Source organism: Simochromis diagramma, unplaced genomic scaffold (assembly GCF_900408965.1).
Source record: "Simochromis diagramma unplaced genomic scaffold, fSimDia1.1 OVJJ01000159.1, whole genome shotgun sequence".
NCBI classification, from domain to species: Eukaryota; Metazoa; Chordata; class Actinopteri; order Cichliformes; family Cichlidae; genus Simochromis; species Simochromis diagramma.
Window position 1 is genome coordinate 1,848,708 of NW_024387197.1, and position 20,751 is coordinate 1,869,458.

General features: G+C 39.2%; 1 protein-coding gene across 1 annotated transcript; it reads left to right on the top strand.

Moving 5' to 3' along the window:
• Positions 1 to 3,103: 3,103 nt before the first annotated feature.
• sfrp1a (secreted frizzled-related protein 1a) lies at positions 3,104 to 17,005 on the top strand. Its single transcript, XM_040050120.1, has 3 exons — positions 3,104 to 3,807; positions 6,719 to 6,799; positions 13,787 to 17,005. The coding sequence occupies exons 1-3, from the start codon at positions 3,303 to 3,305 to the stop codon at positions 14,110 to 14,112; spliced, it is 912 nt and encodes a 303-aa protein (XP_039906054.1). The 5' UTR covers positions 3,104 to 3,302; the 3' UTR covers positions 14,113 to 17,005.
• Positions 17,006 to 20,751: the final 3,746 nt, after the last annotated feature.

Sequence of the window (20,751 nt, forward strand, 5' to 3'; positions counted from 1 at the left end):
ATTGTGGAATTTCTCCCAATGATTTCTATCCAGAATTCATGCAGTGCCATGTCTCTTCCTTCCAATGTTTCTGATATAATACAGCTCCAAAAATGCAAAGAGCGCTATCCATCTTCGTCAGAAACACTGTAAAGAAAAGGTCATAAATAAGATACGCCACTTTCAGTTCTTGGAAGTCTACACACACACACACACACACACAATCATTCTCCAATCACCGATTGGTGCAGCAATTATGATTTTTCCAAGACAATCTTTCTAAAGATCTGCTCATGGAAAAGTCAAGCACACCTCATCCATCATAAAGGACTTCTCATGAGACTTTGGGCAAAGCTAAATGAAACCTTGCAGGCCGTTGCTAAATAAAATGATGCCAAATCAAGAAGCTCTCCACTCTCTCCCAGTGTTACCTGACAAAAAGCAGGTGTGCTTGTTTCTCCAAACCTTGACAGTGTTATAATGAAGCTTTTTTCTTTTTTTTCAGCGTCCGTCATGCACCTCATCAGCGCACGGCTGACGTCGTGTTCTGGAGCAGATCCAGTGTTTAGCCAGGGCTCGCTGGTGACAGATGACTCTAAATGAACATATATGTTCATTCTGCCAGGGCCAAAAATGCCCTTTCAAGGCAATACATGCACATGCACCCCCAGACGCAGACTGTGGCTTTAAACCCTGGTGAATATAGATGGATTGGTGGTCTTTAAGAAACTCTGTTCTCCTGCAGGCCTATAAGTCCAAATATTTAGTCTTTCTTGTGTAAGTCACACGCGGTTAAAGCACCAGAGCCTAATGGGCCAAAATGCTCTTGTTTGTAGGACCTTTTTTTTTTTTTTTTAGTATCCATTTCTCTGCTCTGTTCTCAAATGGAAAGTCACTGTAGACCTCTCCTCTTGCAGCCTTTCTTTTGTCTCGCTCAGTTTTGTTGGCTTGCTGCTGTGCTGACGGTAGTTTTTAGCAGGCCCGTCACGCTGGATGGGAGGCTTCCCCATGCATTTGAGCAAAGCCAGGTCTCGTCTGGAGAAGAAAAAGAAAACAAGCCTCCTGTCTCCAAAATTTGGAATTTGCTTTAGCAACCACCTATGCACAAACTGTTGTTGGATGCCATCAGCCCATAAAGCAGTCTGTACAGCATCGCCTCAAACACAGCCCTGCTTGTTAAACCTTCACCATTAATTTAAAATGTTAACTGAGGTGTCATCTTTAAAGTGCTTCAGAGAATCACTTGGCCTTCTTTTGAGCACACATCACCACTCTGGCATGCAGATTGCAGCACAGAGGTCTGAGTTAATGGATAATTTAACTCATGAGCAATCTGAAGTTGGATTATTTCTGATTTGATTATAACTCTGAGATGATTTACAGTTTTCTTTCAACATCTTTATTTTTCATTTCAGCTTTTGCACCCAGTAAATCGTGTTTTTTCTTTAAAGTGGTACCATCTGTCACTGTCCATCCATCCTGCACATGATGTACTAAACATTCTGCGTGCTGTTGCAGAACATTTTCTCTTGGCCTCAGTTCAATGAGAGGAAAATGTCTAGGTGAGCGGCGTCTCTTGCAGCAGAGACAGCTGTAAAACACATTTATTCTATAAGTTCAACTAGGCCGTTCCTCTCAAAGGCCTCTGTTTGCTATGTGCACACTTAAAATCAAATTAAATCCTCTGTTTTCTTTTTCCTCTTGCTCTACAAGGGCTGTTAACATCACAATGGAATGCAAATTGACCTCCATTTAAATAGAGGGATTTGACACCTTTGCCCTTATCACTGGATATGGCCAGGCCGGGAGGAGGGAGGAGATGGACACTCGGGGCTCAGCAAATTGACTTTAGCCTCAAGTGTTAAACTGAGCTGGATAAGGAAAGTGTTCCCCAGCAGGTTGCAAGTACAACAAGCACAAACAGAGCAGTATTAAATCATCAGCTCCCCATTTGATAAGTTAATGTACCCAAGAACTCCCAGAGGCAGCTTATCGGGTATTTTCCTTCAGAACCTTTCTCCTGCAGAGATAATTATTATGAATGAAAACACTATTTCCTGTCTTTACTTGGGAGGCTTCTTATCCTCGGTGCCTCGGCGTGTTCTCTGCAGGACATTTTAGAAGCAGTGGAATTAAAAGAAAGCCTCTAAATAAGTGTTATTATTATCATTATTATTACTCACTAAGTCTTGGCTCAGACTCTTAAATTCAAAATCCTCAAAGAAACTTCAACCTTCAAGGAAATAAAGTGATATAAAGTAAGAATAAAGTGATATAAAGTAAGAATAAAGTGATATAAAGTAAGAATAATAATAATTATTAGTGCTATTTTTTGCTGAGTTTTTTGCTGAGTTTTTGCTGAGTCAAAGATGACACCCAAAACTGTCATGTTTCTTCAATAAAGTTATAAAAGTCGATTTTTTTTTATTTGTCTATCATATTTTCTGAACCAAATAATGAGTGCATCAGACAGGCATTACAGTGGATATGCTTTAGGAGATGATCTGGGTTTGTGCTCCATTATATGGAAGAACATAAATTGCCAAAAGAATAAATGAGTTAAAAAAATACAACAATGAATACGTAAATATGTACAGGTGTAAAAATGAAAGGAAAATAAAAATAGATGAAAATAAAAGAAAGGAAATGCATTTGGAGTTGTTTCTGCGTTTAGGCTGTTTCAGGCCTCCGTACAGTAACCTCTGATGGCAACAAGCTTATAGAGCTTCTTTATTTAATATGAATGAAATCAGGATTTCCTCATATTCGGGGATGCGAGGGGCTCGTGTTGTTCCCTGCACCACGTTCTTGTTACAGGCATAAAACAAAGCCGTGAAGTACCCAGTGTCACACTTTAAAGCTGTGCAACTTCTAATCGAGCTTATTCCTACACCCCAGTCAGTCTGAAAGTATTCCCAGTTTATGCGCACATATCCAAATATATTTATTATTATTATTACTTTATATCGACAAATGAAGCGCAAAGGGAACGCTGGGGAGTCTCCCGGAGAGTTTTTACACACGCGGTCATTAAGCGCTTTGACTGACAGCCGAGTGCCAAAAGGCGCAGACGCGCTCCGATTGGTCAGAGCGCACTTTACAACCCCCTCTTGTTTCCGAGCACCGCACAGTCTCAGCGCATTACCTCCCCAAACTCTCGCAGGAGCCGCACGCAGCCCAGCAGCGGGACTACAGCCAGAGGAGACAGTGGACTTATTGCAGAGCGCCTTTCTCCTGCGTCGCTGTCGCTGTGCGTTTCTTCATGAACTGAGTGTTGCCTGGCACTCCGGTTAGCAATCATTCAGTGGCTGCAAAGACACATCATGAGCTCTACTTGTGAGTGCTCCTGCAGGATGTTCCGGCTGCTGGTGACGGTGGCACTCCTGTCAGGGTGCAGGGCGTCAGAGTACGAATACTTGCCCTGGAATACGCCCGTCTACGGCAAGTCGCCCCAGTGCGTGGACATTCCGGACGACCTGCGGCTCTGTCACAACGTGGGCTACAACCGGATGATGCTGCCCAACCTGCTGGAGCACGAGACCATGGCCGAGGTGAAGCAGCAGGCCAGCAGCTGGGTGCCTCTGGTGCACAAGAACTGCCACCCGGACACGCAGGTCTTCCTGTGCTCGCTCTTTGCTCCCGTTTGCCTGGAGCGGCCGATCTACCCGTGCCGCTGGATGTGCGAGGCCGTGAGGGACGGCTGCGCCCCCATCATGGAGGCCTTCGGCTTCCCCTGGCCGGAGATGCTCACCTGTGACAAGTTTCCCGAAGGTGAAGTGTGCATTGCCATGACGACACCCAACGCCACGGAGGTTACAAAACCCACAGGTAACTCACCTAACAGCAACTTCAAAAGGTCAAACACGCACACACACACTGTATATTTGTGAATAAATGTTTGACAAGGAAATATGCAAATTAATAGCTGAATATTTCCTGGGCATAAACCTGCCATTTAAAAGGTTTATTAACATGTTGTCTGTATGATGTATATATATATTTTTTTTTGTTTATTTATTTATTTATTTATTTTTGTTAAATAAACAAACTTTCTCAAGGTGAAATTTAAATGTAGAAATTTGAAGTCAAACTTCAATATAAAGTTGAAAACCTTTTAAGAGAATTATACTTTTTTATATATATATTTATATATTTTGTATAAATAATATATTACCCCTGCAACCCTGATAAAGAAAAGCGGAAGAGGACGGATGTTTAAATAAAGAGTTCAGGTGAGGGGTTTATATTAAATTTTTTTAAAGGCATTCCCTTAAAATTCCAGTGAAAGAAAACAATCTTCAAGTTGTCTCATAAGGAAGAAGTTGAAAACGAGATATTTTGCAGTGTAGCTTGATTATTCATTCTTTGAATCAGTTCCAATTTCTTAATATAGTATTAACTACCTAACCCTGACTAACTTGCTCACTTAGAAAACAAACAGCCAGCACTTTTGCCACCGTGTAAAAGACGACACCCGTGCAGTTAAATGGGCATGCAACTGTTGTTTCAGGGGTGAAAAGTGTGTTTGCAGATGCAAATCCGAGCACAAACAAAGCAAATGCGACCTTTTGGGGGAGCAAATTCAGCCATGAAAACCTGGATTTGATCCTGTTTTAACACCCACCACCCCTCATGTTTTTTAAAGAAAGTCTATCACGTTTACGTTTTCCTTTCACTCTATAATCCCCTGGCTTTAATGTGCAGGTGAAGTTGCTTGCTATTGACAACGAGTGATGTTGTAATATTGCAAAAGCTCAAACAGATGTTAGTCATTTATTTCAAGGTGTTCGCTGAGCTGGAGGACAATGCTGGGAGGAAGTCAAGCAGCAAAAAAACAAAGAATAAAAAGGTTGGAGGGAAAAAAATGTGAATACCTTAATATATTTAAGCCCTGTGCTCTGGCAAATGTTGTGCATCTGATGAAAAGATGGAGATCTGGAAAATCGGCGTCCAAGTTGACGTCAGGAGGGCGGTTTGTAAACAGAGCTCCCAAGGACATTCTTTTACCCCTATCATCTATCACTAATGGGTGCTTTGGTGCAGATTCCCCAAGACGCTGCATCAGCAAATGGGGTTGTAGAGGGCAATAGCATTAGTCCAGCAAAACTGTCTTCCAGCACTAACCTCTGCAAGCCAAGTTGAGAAATGCCAGAGAAGCCCATAAAAATCGCAGAAAATAACAATTCTCTGGATGATAAAGCTGAGAGCAAGGCTGCAGTGCCAGGTTCTCTATCGGTTGCTCAGGCGAGGTGAGGTGTACGCCGAGGGGTGGGGGTGGAGGGACTACAACTGCCTCATTCACTTGAACCATAAAGTTAAAGGGGTGGGGCCTCTACTTATATTTCAATCTAAAGCCCCTTACTGAATATGTTGGCCATAAATGGAGGGACTGTGGATCTTCCTGCGATAACACAGAGCTCACTGTATCTTTGGGGGGAGAAGGGACGTGTTTGTGAGTGTGTGTTTTGTCGGGGGGGTTGTTGCTGACTGACATAGTGGTATGGATGGAGGCCTGTTTTTCTGAAAAAGACTCCTTTTTCAAGGTAAGACGAGGGGACCACACAGAGCTCCATGCTCTCCAGACTTCACCTGTTATCATTTGTCAGCACTGGGGTTAAATAAAGCCAGCCTGTTCCCACAGGTCGGCTGAAGCTCAGCTACTCAGAGTTTTGTTTTCTGGAGAGTCTCTCAGTATCTGAACTTCAGGGTGATAAACATTAACAAAGGCAAGCTAATCTCCTCAGCTGTTAATGATTGTTAATAGAGGCCAGCTAACAGTGCTTGAATACTGCAGCATAGGGACCTGTGATAAGTGATTTAAAGATGAACCAGGCGCTCAGAGGCAAAGGGACCCAGTGACTCTGTAAACATTGTCTGTTTTCACAAGCTCTTCACACCCGAGCGATGCTTTCACAAGCATTCATTAAACACATGTAAATGGACAACTGGAAGAGAGTAGAGTGCTGTTACCTTCCCCTTTGGTTGATCGATCCAGGCCCACAGTGGGACACCGCAGTGTAGTCAGGGTTAATGTTGCAAGGACGCTGCGATCGCAATGCAGGTCCAAGTTTGTTTGGAAGGTCGGCTCAGCTGTTTGGCATGAAACGATCATTTGTGGTATTCAAAAAAATTGAAAAATTGTGTCAGTAAAAAGTTCGCAGATATGCCTCAACTGAGTTACTTTTTGGCAAAAACACTTTTTGGCTCTTTTGGGATTTTTGTCTTTGAGCTGGCTATTATACACCTCTACACTCAAAGCCCCCTTTTTAAACTCTGGAATCTCAGAACATTCTTTTAAGGTTGAATTGAATATCTTTACCATTTATTCCTTCCATATTTCTAATACTTTTTTTAAAGGTGTATAGATGAGTGTTGAGCAGATGCATTTTGAAAACTGCCTTAGTGTAGCAAAAAGTAAAGAAGAGCGTTTACTGCAGCTCTTAGTTACAGCTGGCTATAAAAGCTTAAGGCATTCCTCACTGACATCAGGTCATCAGAGTGTACGAAACCCAAGGGAGTAGGTGACTGACTACTGACAGTAAACAGGATCTGTGCATGCTCAGAGATGTTAAGATGCGTAGAAGTCTGCAGGACAACTGACTGAAGTTGAATATGAGCACTCCTGACCTGGTCACCAAACGGGCAACATAAATTCCATTTGACATTTTGTCTTCTATTTGCACCGATTTCTTGTCCAATTGTTTCTTTGTTTTTTTTGTGTGTGTGTTTTCATCCACAGGTTACTCTCCCATCTGCCCTCCATGTGACAACGAAATGAAAACAGACACCATTCTTGAGCACATGTGTGCCAGCGAGTTTGGTAAGCAGCATCCCAACACCCACAAAACACAGACAGTCGGATGCACTGCATAAAATCAAAAGAACTCTTTACTGTATTTCCCATCTTCAAAGTTCATAAAGTTTTATAAAGTGTGCAACTTTTATTTTTTTTCCCCATAGTACACTGTGTCCTGGCGGTACTTGGTCATATTTGGCAGTTCAATTTAATGTGACGTTTTATCTCTTGGTTAGATACACTATCCCTGTCTGATCTGGTGGACCATGATGTTCTGTGACTAATGAATTGGGGTCATTGAAGTCTTTAAGTGGCAGGTCTTTGCAGTTGTAAACTGGGATGTTTGTTCTGTTGTCTGGGCTGACTGATGTTACAGATTACCTTCTTCATATCCTAAATGGAAAAAAAAGTTAATGATAAACCATCTCCAAAAACAATTCTCAAATGCTAATACCATTTCTTCATGGAAAAAGATAAGAATTTGTTTCTCATTGTGTTGACATTGGGTGTTTGACTTGTGTTAATATTCTGCAACTGTTATCTTGTAATATAAAGAGCCGAGGTAGCTGTTCTAGTGAACTGGTTCTATGGTAATAAAATCTAACTGAGCTGGAAGGTCTTTGAGTGAAATAGTTCATACATCTAAGCTAATATAGGCTAATTAATATTCTATTTAATACGTGGTATCACTTTCAACAAGAAATTTCCACTCAGAAGCACAACTAATATCCTGGTTAGCATTCAAGAGTGATAGGTGTTCTGAAAACTTGCTCTCCAACATTTGTCTGTTTGTTTGTTTTTTTTAATAGAATTTTAGCGTTCTATTCATCTATAGCTTTTTCTCAAACTGTTATTTTAAATCTACAAATGGTCAACTGGAAGGGTAGGCTAACAAGAACCATTAGCAAGCTTAATTGCTATAGTTGTAAAACTCCAGTGCACAGGCCACAACTTAATACAATGGAGGAAACCCTGCTGGGTTATTGTTGGAGAATTGTAACACAGAATTATTGGGTAAATGAGAATTAACATACATAATTATTTGCTACATGCAAGGCATTGGATTTTATTCAGATGTTAAAAAAGTGTTAGCTTTATGGATTTAAAATTTTTAGTTCAGGTTGTTAGGTGATTTCCCAAATACAAACCTGTTTCCAACAAAAATGGGACGCTCCTTAATTGCCATTCCTAGTAGTGCATGGGTTTTTTATGTTTTTTTTCCATAAACATGAAGTGAGTAGAAGCCTGATTGGTATCACCGTTTTTGGTCAGAATAAGATCTGAGTGAAAACAGAATGCAGAGAATTACTAGCCAGTTTCAACTTGCATTTATGGACACAGTGACGGACTGTGTTACCTTACAAAGGTTTTCAGAAATGAGCCTGTGTGGTGATTTCTGCCAGAGAACTTGCTGTTTTAAATGCATTGCTTCCCGAGGATCTAAAATTCACGGCTATGCTGACGAATAGTTCAACTGCCAATTTTTGGCCTTGTTCCTTGTTTATTGGGATTCTTCTAGATACTTTTAATCTTTCAATCATATTGCATACCAAAGATATGAAATCTCCAAATGTTTCACAATGTTAGGTTGAGAAAATTTTAAATTGTGGAGCTATTTTTCCCATGAATCTAATTTTTTGTGCTCTCCGTCTTCCCATCTGAATTTCAAGAAACCCATTCAGGAATGTTCTTTCTTACGCCAACTGAATCTAGTATTGACAGTTAAGTCAGTGTCTCATGTTCCACCTTGAGGGTTCTTTACCATTACACAACTTTTCCAGTCTTTCATTGACCTTTTCTCAACTTTGTAAAACATGTTTCCTGCTGAAAGACAACACAATTTCTTATTTTCTGCATTTAATATTTCAACTTTTTACTTTAAGAGTAGTTGTAAGATCAAAAGCTTGGTGATGATCAGAAGATCAGTTTTAGAAGGATGTTGTTCATTTTGAAAGGCCATTCTTCAGCTCTGCAGTCATGTTCTGAGGTCGTACCAGAAATGTTCTTTTGGAACATTATCAAATCTAAAGACATATTCTGAAGGGGATTTGGAAGTGGGTTTTGAACACGTCAGAGCCTATTTGGAAATATTAAGAGATGGCTCAGAATCTGCTGCAGCCAGCTTCACACATTCTTTTCATTAGAGGATCCTCAGTCCAACTTGAATGGAAAACAACATTAAAAAAAAAAACAGGAAGGAAGGACGATCTTAAGCTGATGAGGGCACTTGTTTTAACTGTGGAAATTTGGAGGTCTTACATGAGGAATCCAGTATAAACCATATGTACTTAAAAAAAGGAAATTGAAAGCTTTGAGTTCAATTAATAACACAAACACAGATTGAACTGCAGACATGAGAACTTTCAGAAATAATACACACATGATGCACACAAGATGCAAGTTGTTCTACTTTCATCTTTTATTCACCAAAGCTTGTGGCAGCACGAATTCCAGGTGCCAGGCTAAGCAAACATAGACTGGATGCACATCGAAAACACACATTCTTCCAGTTCTCAAGAAAAAGTTTAAAGTTACATTTGTTTAACAAATTGCATCGGTGTTTATGCTGCGGTGATGAGACTTGCCCCTTTGAGTCTGCGTCCCGGTTTGCCAAGGGAGCGGGCTGCATTATTGGCTTGTTTCATCTTGGATGAAGACAGATGTTGTTTTGCTTGCTTGTCATAAGTCACCTAACCAGCTGACATATGAGGATACACAGACAGATTTAGTGTCAGGCTGAGGATGAGACCTTGTTGCTTGTGTTGACCCTGCGAGGGAGGGACATAGTCTGGAATGCAACAAACTTCTCTATTGCTTCAGCATGGCTCGATTGTGGCGGGTAAACGACTAATGCGTAGCCTGACACGACACAGCGCTGCAGCTTGCCAAAGATTTGTTTGTTAATTTTTTTTTTCAGCAGACCGACGGAATTCAGTTTTGGTCTGGAGAGAAATGCTATAAATACATCCAACAGCAGCTAAACAGCAGAAGCTAAACATGAGTTAATGCCTTGTCTTGAGCAAAAAGGAAAATGTGCAGATGGAAATATCCCACGCTTTAATCATTATGTGTTTTATCCCACAAGGTCATCCCGATATCTTTCTCGAGTTCCAAAAAAAATATTTGGACAGTAAACTTTAACAAGGCAGCGTCTTAAATCCAAGCCTGTTTTGTTTGGAGAAGACTGCAAAAATAGATGTGATGGATTTCTTTGCTTTTCTCAGTGGAACACAGGGATGGAAAACCATAGAGGGGCTTGAGGGATGAACCAGAGACTGAAGCCTTTGTTAATCTGCGTGGACCAATCATGTGTTCATTAAAAAAAAAACTCAACCTAGCAGTGAATTAGAATTTTTGTCCATCTCATTTACTTGAAGCTGCAAAATGAAAGAGGCCAAAAATAGTGTCTATCATGCATTGCACTGCAGTGCTTCCCAGCATTTAAATTGAGCATGTTTGATTTTTCCATGTGGTTTGATAAAAGTGGAGAATTCTGTGGTGAAACTTTTGACTTGTGGCCCCCTGGATGTGGAGTTTTTCTGGCACAGGAGGAAGGATGGCTGTAGGTTGTGTGTTGTTGAGCTAATGCATCAGAGTTGGAAGAACGAGTAACAGGTTTCCCTGGTGAGGACAAATATCGCTTATTTCCCTGAAATTCTCATGATTAATATAGCTGTTGGGCATGTATTTATGCACACACGTCCTATTTGCCGCACTCAGCTGTAAATGATTTCAAACATCATCACAACATCAGCTTTTTCTTCCCACTGCAATTTTTCTCCGTGCTTAAGGTTTTATGGTACCTCATTGTCCCAAAAGCTCCAAAAGCCCTTCAATTAAATCTCCTCAGCTTCCAACTGTTCACTTTGTCCTTTTCCGAATTGCTCCCTCCCTTTGCTGATGTGATAAACAACAGGGCATTCCTGTGCTGGATGACTGTTCAGTCTAGCTTGGACCACTTGCCATTATTGTGAATGAGGAGCACTGCTCGCCCTCCTGCTGGGTTTATGACACGTTGGGCACTTAAGGATTCCATTAATACATCTGACCCAGCAGAGGTAATCGAGTCAGGTTTCAGGGACAACATCACAAAAAGAAATCTTACAATAGAAGTCATTTTATTTTAGTGTGCTGGCATGCGTAAAAGCATCCAAATCACTGACAGTATATCTTCCTTTTAACTTTTGTACTGTAACAAAGGTGCAGCATGCACATATACTTGATTCCACTGAAGACGTTCCCATTTTATTTAAAGAATCGTCTATTTTTGACTCCTAAAAATGAAAACCCTTGTTATAAGCTGCATATGTGTACTAGTTCTGACCTTTTGGGGGTTTTTTTACACTGTAAAACTGGTGGGTTACTACCTTGACACTGGAGTAGGAAAATAATTAGTGACAGTAACTTTAATCTCTTAACATCCAACTAATTGACAGTGGATTTTTACCCAAAAGTCTTACTCAAATAAATATCTTGTCACAGGAAAACTGTAAGGCCAAAATGCATCTAAGAGCATTGTTTGATCTTCTGATCCAGGAAGGGCTTCTGAAAACACGGTCACGTCAGTGTGAACATATTCATAGCTGTTTTACAGTTAATATGCTAATGTTATAGGTTATGACATAAGAATTAAGTGGGCAGATTTGAGAAATGCTTTCTCACAGAAAGGCTATCTTCTCTTTTCTTTTCTTTCTTTTGCTCACTGTATAAGATGAATTTATTTTTTTGTTTGGTAACTTTAAAAATTGAAAATATTTTAAGAACTAATGTAGGAAGAAACACAAACAAGGGCAGTTTCACTGAGAAAAGAAACACTGTTGTCAGTTATTTGATCATTTGAACATCTTATTGTATTCTGCTGCTGAAGAGATTAAGCCCTCAAACAACGCGAGGTGCAAAGAAAGTTCAGGGCGTTAAAGGATTATCGAGGTTGGAGGATTTATCAAGATGAAGTCCTTTCAGTGGTGGGCCAGACCTTTTCTTTTATTACACACTAATTATGACCGCTGCATTTTGACTTCTCTGAACACTAAGCCCCCTCACAGAGACTGTTTGACGGGGGATAAATCTTAATCCGTACCATGTGCACTGTTAATACAGGGGGAGGCTCTTTATTTATTTATTTTTCAACACTTTAATTAGCAATTAGCAATACGAGTGCAACTGGAGAGCAAGGATCCAGTACAGGTTTTTCTGTCTACTATAATTCTGTAAAAAAGCAAGTGATCTGGTGTTTAAAATCGTGGAGAAAATTAGATTGAAGCCTAAATTTTTTCTCTTCTTACTGGAGTGGGGAAATGCTTGGTCAGGCTGTTCCGCTACTGAAGGTCACAAGGCTTTATTCCCAGCTTGATTGTGATTTATCCTGACACAAATGTCAGTTAAGTCAGACATAATGCACCTAGATATACTATATGACAGGTCATAATGTGTGTGTGTGGGGGGGGGGTATGGAAATTTGGACCACCAAAGTCCAACTCGTGCTCTGTTTCAGAGGAAACTTAGAGATTAGAAGGTTAAATAGAGTTTAGTGAAAGATCAGAGGTATTTTGGTCAATCTGAAAAACATACTTGGACTTAAATGAAGGTGAAAAAAAATTATATTGCATTGCTAATTGTGATAAAGATATATGCTTTGTCTATATTTACACCTTAACCTCGTAACATCCGCCAGGTCACTAGTGATGTGTTTGTGATGTGCAGGTAAGAGGCTGGATTTTAAGGGAACATCTAGTTTCTGAAACATTGGTTGTTCACCATGTGGCTAAAATGTAGCCTAACCCTAACCCTATGTGGTTCACTATTGACAAGCTGGAAGCCCAGCGCAGTATTCCTGAGAATTTATTTGTGCTTTGTTTGTTTGTTTGTTATGTCGTGAAAAGCAGAAAAATTAAGTGGCTTTGTCCATAATTGGATTTGGTCTTTGAACATCAGAAGTCACTGAAAAAACATACCGCATTATTTATTAGTATTAGGCTAAACCCCAGAATTAAGAGGATCATGGATAAGTTCTTTTGCATGAACAGGATTTGCAACAATGCACTGTTTGTGGGAAAATGAGTTTCAGTCTATGTTAATTAAATTACTTATGTATTATTAATAAACTGTGATCCAATTTTTAATCAAACATGAGTAAACAGCAAATTGTATAAGGCGGTATCTTGGCTAGCTATTCGTCATTAATCCATGTTATTGTGCAATACTGTTGACCTGAGCCACCAATAGTATTAAGATTATGAATGTACTTTGATTGTGTATGCATTCTGAAATAAAACACACATTTTTGTGCTTTAGCAGTCGTGCACTTCACACGACTTTTTAACCTCATTCTTACTGATTATTCCCATTATTAGACTTACTGCCACACTGTTCAATAGTTGATTTGAATAATGGGCCCATGATGTACATAGACCACTTTTACTTAGCAAGTATGTTATAAGTGCTACTACTAAAATAAACATTGCTACTTTGGCAATGTTAAGAGTGTGGTAATGTACTTCATATTGTATTAAGTATGGCAGCGATTGAGACTATAACTGATTCAACAAGAGTTTTTTATTAATGTCAAATAAAAAGTATTTTCCCATATACTTCTATACAACAGGAAGTCATGTTTTGCAAATTGAAAATGCAAGTTTAAAGCACCAAAAACATTCTCTTAAAGTTTAATATTACACTCATTCTATCATTGTACTGTAAAGAGTACAATGATATTTTTTTTTATGGGTTTGATTCCTTGAATTTTAATGGTTCTCATTTGGAAAAATTAGTTGTGTATATGAGGTAAAAATGATTAAGAATCATCTGTAAAGGATGGGGAACCATAGTGGTATGTTTCCTTATATCTGATCACGGGAGACTGATCTGCCTAATATCCTTCATGATGATTAATTTTACTAGTGCACTACACTACCAGGAGCTGTCAGACGCAGCACTGTACAACACGTTGAGTTCAAAATGACATTCACATTTTAGAGTAAACTCATCTTTCTGTTGTTCCTCCGCCCACAGCTTTCAAGGCCAAGATCAAGGAGGTAAAGCGAGAAAACACGGACCGTAAGGTGATCCTGCAGAAGAAGAAGAAGATGTTGAAACCGGGAAACCTGAAGAAGAAGGACACAAAGAAGTTAGTGTTGTACTTGAAGAATGGTGCTGACTGCCCCTGCCAGCAGCTGGACAACTTGGGAAACCAGTATCTAATCATGGGCCGCAAGGTTGATAAGCAGTACCTCCTCACAGGCATCCACAAGTGGAACAAGTCCAGCAGAGAGTTCAAAAATGCCATCAAGAAAATGAAGACCTACAAATGTCCCGTATTTGAGAATGTTTTCAAATAATGTGACCTACCCCTTCATCACTGGTTGCATCTCATCATACATATGAACTTGCACAAGCATTCCCAAACTTTCTGTTGTTCTCTTAATATATCTTTATGTCTGTGTACATTTGCAGATAGCCGATACTGTGGAATGTCTGTCGTGTTATGTTGAAGATGTGACGACAGGGTTGGGTTTTCTTTTTTTCCCCGCTTCAACTTAAAAGGACATTGTAGTAAAAGCCCTACCTTGCTGAAATCATTTCCAGTATATAGATACTTCATTCACATGCTTTCTCAAAAGGTCTGTGGATTTGTTGTGCATTTTGGGAAAATATACATACTTCTTTTTTTTTTGCTAGCAATTAGAGGAGATGTCTAACACCACTTTCCAAGAATGTGTTTTTGTGTGTGTAAATTTGAAGCTAAAGCCAGTAAACTGTTAGCTTACCCTTTTTTTCTAAAAAAGGAAGAAGAAAAAGTGTTAGCTCAGCAAGAAGGAAACTGCTAGCTTGTCTCTGTCTAAACCTTTTAATAAAAGAAAGCATAAACTGTCATTTTACATTGAGTTTTCTGTGTATTACAAATAAAATGTATTATTTTAAACAGGGGTAGAGTCAAGCTAGCTGTTCCCTTTTACTTTAAGGCTTTGTATTAATGTAGGCTAACAATCTGCTGGCTAACTGTTATAAATACATCCAACAGCCTTTTATAAAATGGCTCTTTCTGATCATAAAGAAACTCTTAAAATCAGTGTATTTTAAACTTTAAAAGCCAATAAAGGTTTGTTGTAGAATAACTTATTGACAGAAGTCTGAATATGCTGCCATGATTATTCTGGCTAACTGAAGACTGCACTATCAGCAGTTATGAACATTTCTCTGAAGCTCATTCATTTCATCATTAAACATTGTTGTTTGAAATCCATAAGAGAAGCATTAACACCAATCACAGAGTAATTTGTAAGCCTGGGTGGCAGATTACTTGATTTTGCCTTTTTTAAATATTTCTTTTTATGTTGGTATACGTTTAGTCTGCAGTATTCATTATTCTTTGGTCATGGAATACGCCTTGTAGTCGTACACTTTTGCAAAACTTATCAAAGAGCAAGTATTGGCAATTCTGTTTTTCTCGTTTGTTCTGCTCATGTTTCATTTTCAGCACTCTATTATTGCAAATTGGAATGTCAGCAGTACATTGTTGCCTATTACATGTACATACAAATTTTACATAAATGTATAAAAAAAAAAAAAAAAAACTAAATGTGTTGCCGAGATTATTTTCTTGATTGTTTTTTGTCATTCATTTTCTTTCTGGTGGTTGGACCAAAACTTGGTTAAGTAAAATATCTTTAAAATTGAAATTCTTGGTTTCACGTTGTTACTAAAATATGAATACTGACATTCCTCCAGTGTTATCATCCAGTGAAAGATTTAGGTTAAATTTGTTTAAAATTTGAGTCTCTCAAGAAACAGATTATTTAAATCGCATTGCCACCCCAGCCAAGTTGGCTAAGTAGTTATTAAGTGAAATCTACAGGTAACCTTTTTTGTATTTTCACATAGATTTTCTTTCTTCTTACAGAAAAGTTGCTGTCTATCATGCAAACTAGAGGTGACTAAGGCAATCTGCTAGTGACAAAAGCAATCACAAAAAGGGCTAAGATGGAGCACCTTTTTTGTAACTCATTTCACCTAGCAACAACCAGCAGCCAGTTGGGAAATACAGATTTTTTTTTTTTTCAAAATGACCAGAAGCTGTATTATATCTAATATGTCAGCCAACTCACAAGCAATGTGCACATGACATCATGCACAGCGTCTATAGTGAATTTGTTAAGTGAGTTACAATCGTAAAAAAAAGAGAGCATATGAAAGACTAGCAGTGGAGACAGTAGAGCCGTATTTGCTAGCGAATGAAATTTCACGGACTCAAAGATGTTGTAATTCTTGCTTAAAGCACCTCTCGCATGGAACGTATGTGTAAAATTACTGTGTTACAGCCTTCTAGTTTCAGTTATTTAGGTAATCCAATTATGATACAGTAACTGATGAGTAACGAACCTGCTGGGGCAAAGTAGACAGTCTTGTTTTTGTCCCAGTGACAGCTTCATACATTGCAAAATGCTTTTATATAATACCAAATAGAACACTGTCAGTCATACCACTAAGTGAAGTGTAAATAAATATAACCAAAGTCTGAGTGAAAATCTAAAATATTGGGGGGGGGGAAATTACTTTCTCAAAGCTACATCTTTACTACATGTAAACACTTGTTGTTTTTAAAACTTTCTTTCAGATACACAACAGTCTCATATCTTTATGTAAGATGTTATTTTGCTCTTTGTGCACGATGTGTGACACTGCCAGAACAACTGGCTTCTGCCTTGACATGTCAAACAGGGCCGTGTCAATCTAACATTTGCATGCTTTATGGAAAGATAAAGCATCGCGTTGCCAGATCTCCATGCCAGAGGATCTCTGACGCATGCATGTTTTTACTCCCACCACTTCTCCAGTGATGTTAAACTCTTGTCTGGGTGGCTTTGAATCCAGGTTTATTGTGGTTTCATGGGCTGTTGGTGTGTTGGTATGTTGAGTGTAAATGCCAGTCCCGAGTTATGCATCATTAAAAGCTCATGTTGATGGTGAACTGTAATGCTTTCTTAACCAAAGGGCAGCACTGTCTAATCAAGTGTCTGTAGTTGAACAGCTATGACTTTCTAATGCAAGAGTCACAGAGGCTGCCCTTTTAACAAGACAAGCAGTAGATCTCAGCAGCCCATTGATAAATATTTTAACATAAATGCTTTTCAGAATTGAAATTCATCATGTCTGTACAACATGTATAAACTGCAAAACATGAAACCATTCTGTTAATAAAAACGCTTGTTAAAAACAAGGCGGTATCAAGCAGACCAGTGTCTTGCCCATCTGGTTTCAGTAATGGCTTTGGTAGTGGAAAATATATTTCAGATGTTGACTTTGCTTTCTAATCATCACTTCAGCTGCCTTCAAAAGAGCTCCAGAAAACTAGGGGCCAAAATGCAGCTTTGTCCTATTAAGAGATGATCTGCAAAAAATATCCTGTTGGATTCATCCTTTTACTGAAAACCTCAAATTGACAAAGCTGATGAAGTATTATTTTGATTTGTTCCACGTCACAGTCAGGCACTGTATTTATTTATCCCTCCAGTATTAATACCGCACACTTGATTTCAGTCACCAAGTTGACAGCTGGATTGAGAGCTTAGGGTTAGACACCGTGTGCATCAGATCTTGTGAAATACCTTGGCAAATTTGGTTTGGGCTTAATTATATAGTGTTCTTTCACAACAGCAGAACCCCAGGTATCAGATGATCCTTTATGATCAAGCATTTGGCAACAGTGGGAAGGAAAAACTCCTCTTTAACAAGAAAAAAACCCCTGGTAGAACCATGTGCCTTCACCAGTTGGGTGGAGGGTGGGGTGGGGGGCTATATTCTTGTTGTGTAAATAGTTTGCTTTTAATTTCCACTGCACATTGGGAAAACATTTTGTGTGATTTCCAACTATAGAAAAATCATTTTAAGTTGGGCAAAAACTGAAAACTTTGTTGTACTGAGACATTTTCTATACAGTTGTGTATAGTTTAAAGTTTGCGCACCCAAAAATATGCTTCACCTGAGACAGAGGTCAAGATAGATGTTATTTCGAACAACCGCATAGCAGAAGAGGCTCCAGTCTTCCTCTCCTCTGTGATTTAAAGAAACATCTGGAGAACTCTTGGGCACCACTGTCTGTTTAAGATGCAACTCCACATCCTCACATTAACAGGAGGAAACAATAAAGTGCTATTAAGACTTATAGCTTAAATATTTGGCAGCAAATAAGCTATCGTAACATGTTTTTTTTCTTTTTCTTTCACCATGTCCAAATGTTTCATTTTATGGATCCCTGAGCCTGGAGGTTTTAACAAGTGAGGCCCTTCTCTGTTCTTAATCCATGTTTGTGTCTTCAACACTGCTGCCACTTCCCCCCACCTGCTATAAAACCATCCTTTGTATTTAAAGGTATAGCTATATACTCTGTTTTATGATCCACAGTCAGTAGCCAGCAATTTAAAAGGAACATTTTGGACAATTTTGTGTTGGCATTTCACGCAGCCATTATGTGCGGTGTCATAAAGCTAGAACAGGAATACAAATCATTTTTAGATGTAACATTAAAATGATTTCCTATAGCTACAAATAAGAAATATATCCTCTTTAACACAGTTTGGACTGAAGTTTTACAATTTAAAAGACAACATTGGCATTTCCAGAACTTCAGTGTGTGAGAGTGTATAAATTTCCAGTTATTTAAATGCAGAAGTGGTGTTTTGGCTCCCTTGTTGACCCTGAGCTACAGAGCTATAACCTCTAATGTCTTTGGCTTGTATGCAGGATTCAGGAGGGATGAGTCTGCACACAGCACTGCAGACCAGGTTCCTCTGGAATTCTGGGACTGCAGTCAAATTGGCAGACTATTCACATCAATCTTCTGGTTACACCTCAGGCTGTTTGCCTCCCGCTAGCTGCGCTTGCGGCATGTGATATAACTATAACAGTCACTGAAATCCTGGCAGAAAAGTGGACAACCTGCAAAGAAAATAGAACAGAGAAACAATTGTTTTCTGTTTCACGCAGGTCGACAAGGGAGCTGGGGGAGGTGTGCGTGTGTGTGTGTGCGTGTGTGGGGTTGTGTGTATGAGTGTTTGAGAGAGAGAGGGAGACTACATACGTGGCCAGCGGCCATATGTTTTTGAATAATAGCCATTAGTTTTAAGAGGATGATGTCACTGTAGGTTTGCTGTTCCAGTAACTATATTCTCACAGTCCTGGATCTGATCCCTTAAATGACTCCTGCCATGAATGATTCTTATTCCTCACTGAGAAACATGAAGAGCTATTTGCACTGGACTGATTGGTAAGTATGTTTCCAGAGTTTGACATGTGTAGATTTAAATCAAATTAGGCTTTGGTTACATTAGAAATGAAGGCAATATATATATATATATACTTATACTTGCAGTTGTGCTGGATTTTAGATTCACTCTAATGTTAAATCATAGCTTTCAGCAAGCAGTTAAAATTCTTCCTCTTAAGAAACCTCTCAGAGAGGCTTATCCTCTTTGCCTGTGGACTTGGGTGAAGATGTGAGCAATTACAAGTCTATGGATAAGACGTAGTGCCAGCGTCAACATGGCTGTTCTCTTTTGGGAGCACTTTAGTGACTATCAATCAGCGGTGACCAGCCCCAGGTTGTAAAAACATGTGGTGAAAAAAATGAAGATTTATGATTAGTCATTAAAAACCATGAAGACCTGTCAGAAACAGCCACAGAAAGTATTTAGAAGTTGTCCTGCAATGCAAGCAGCTAAGTCGGTGTTATAGACCTGATGTTAAAATTTCTCAGATGATTGATTATTGAAGAGTATTGACTCTTGTTACTCACTGCTTTTAACAAGAATCACATACTGAAATGAATCTGTAATAAGTTTGTAACCGGTTTTGACTAGATTCCTGGTTTTACGGTTATTCAAACCATTTAGCATTAATTGGTCATCATTGCTCACAAAACAATAAATCTGCATAATATAAATTTTTTAAATTTACCTCTTACTAGATCTTTAAAAAATACCGTAAACTATTCTGCAAATAAAATTGTGGCATGTTTTTTCTATTTGTACCCCACATACAAAGCACACTGACAGCAACAGAGTTTTAGCTGAAGCATGAAAAGAGAGCTTTGCGACTGAATCCATCATCAGGGGCTGTTTAAATTCAGTTGTTGCTCAATAATGACTTTACTGCTTCTAAAGCCAACAATCTAAGGTGAATTTCATAAATTGTTCCTCCAATAAACCACATGTGGTTGTTACTTTGAAAAATTCTGACTAGGGGAGCATAGGGGAGGAAAAACCCCACCTAAACCCATTTTCTCTGAACAAAGGAGTATACTCAGAACTGTGACATGCATCTTCATTAACAAAGCAATTTAACTAAAACCACACATACAGTAAAATATTGGTCCTTGATGAGGACCCATACTAAGTGCAATTCAAAAGACATCTGTGATGATGGATTCATGGAACCCTTGCCAGAGCCAGTAATATTAGGGCCTTCCATGGTTAAGGGAGGCTTAAGTCTATGTTTACCCATATTCCACACCTCCACTGCCGAAGCCTGCTGCCTCGTATGTTGGTTGATGCCAAGCCCCAAACCACATGGTGGACACCAGATATAAAGTGAGCCATCAAACTGAAGAATTCTTATCAAGCTTTAACAGGTACGTTAGCCCAAGTGGAAAGTGGCTGAAACAGAAATTCACTTGGAACAAGACGTTCATTTGGCCTCAAAGTGATTCTGGCAAACCCCCAGTTGACTCAGGATTAGTAAGCAGTTTCCTGCCCACTCTGTATATAATAGGGGTGGGGTGCTTACCTCAAATGAGGATTTTGTCAGGCAGTGGAAGAAATAATTTGAGGTTCTTCTCAATCTCTGTAAAGAAAGCAGAGTCTGGGGATTGGGGGATAGCTTACCCATTACTGTTACTTCAAAAGCTCTCTGTGGGCTGTAGTGATGTGTCGGTCGCGAACGAAACGGCTCTTAGAGCCGGATCTTTGACATGAACGACGTGA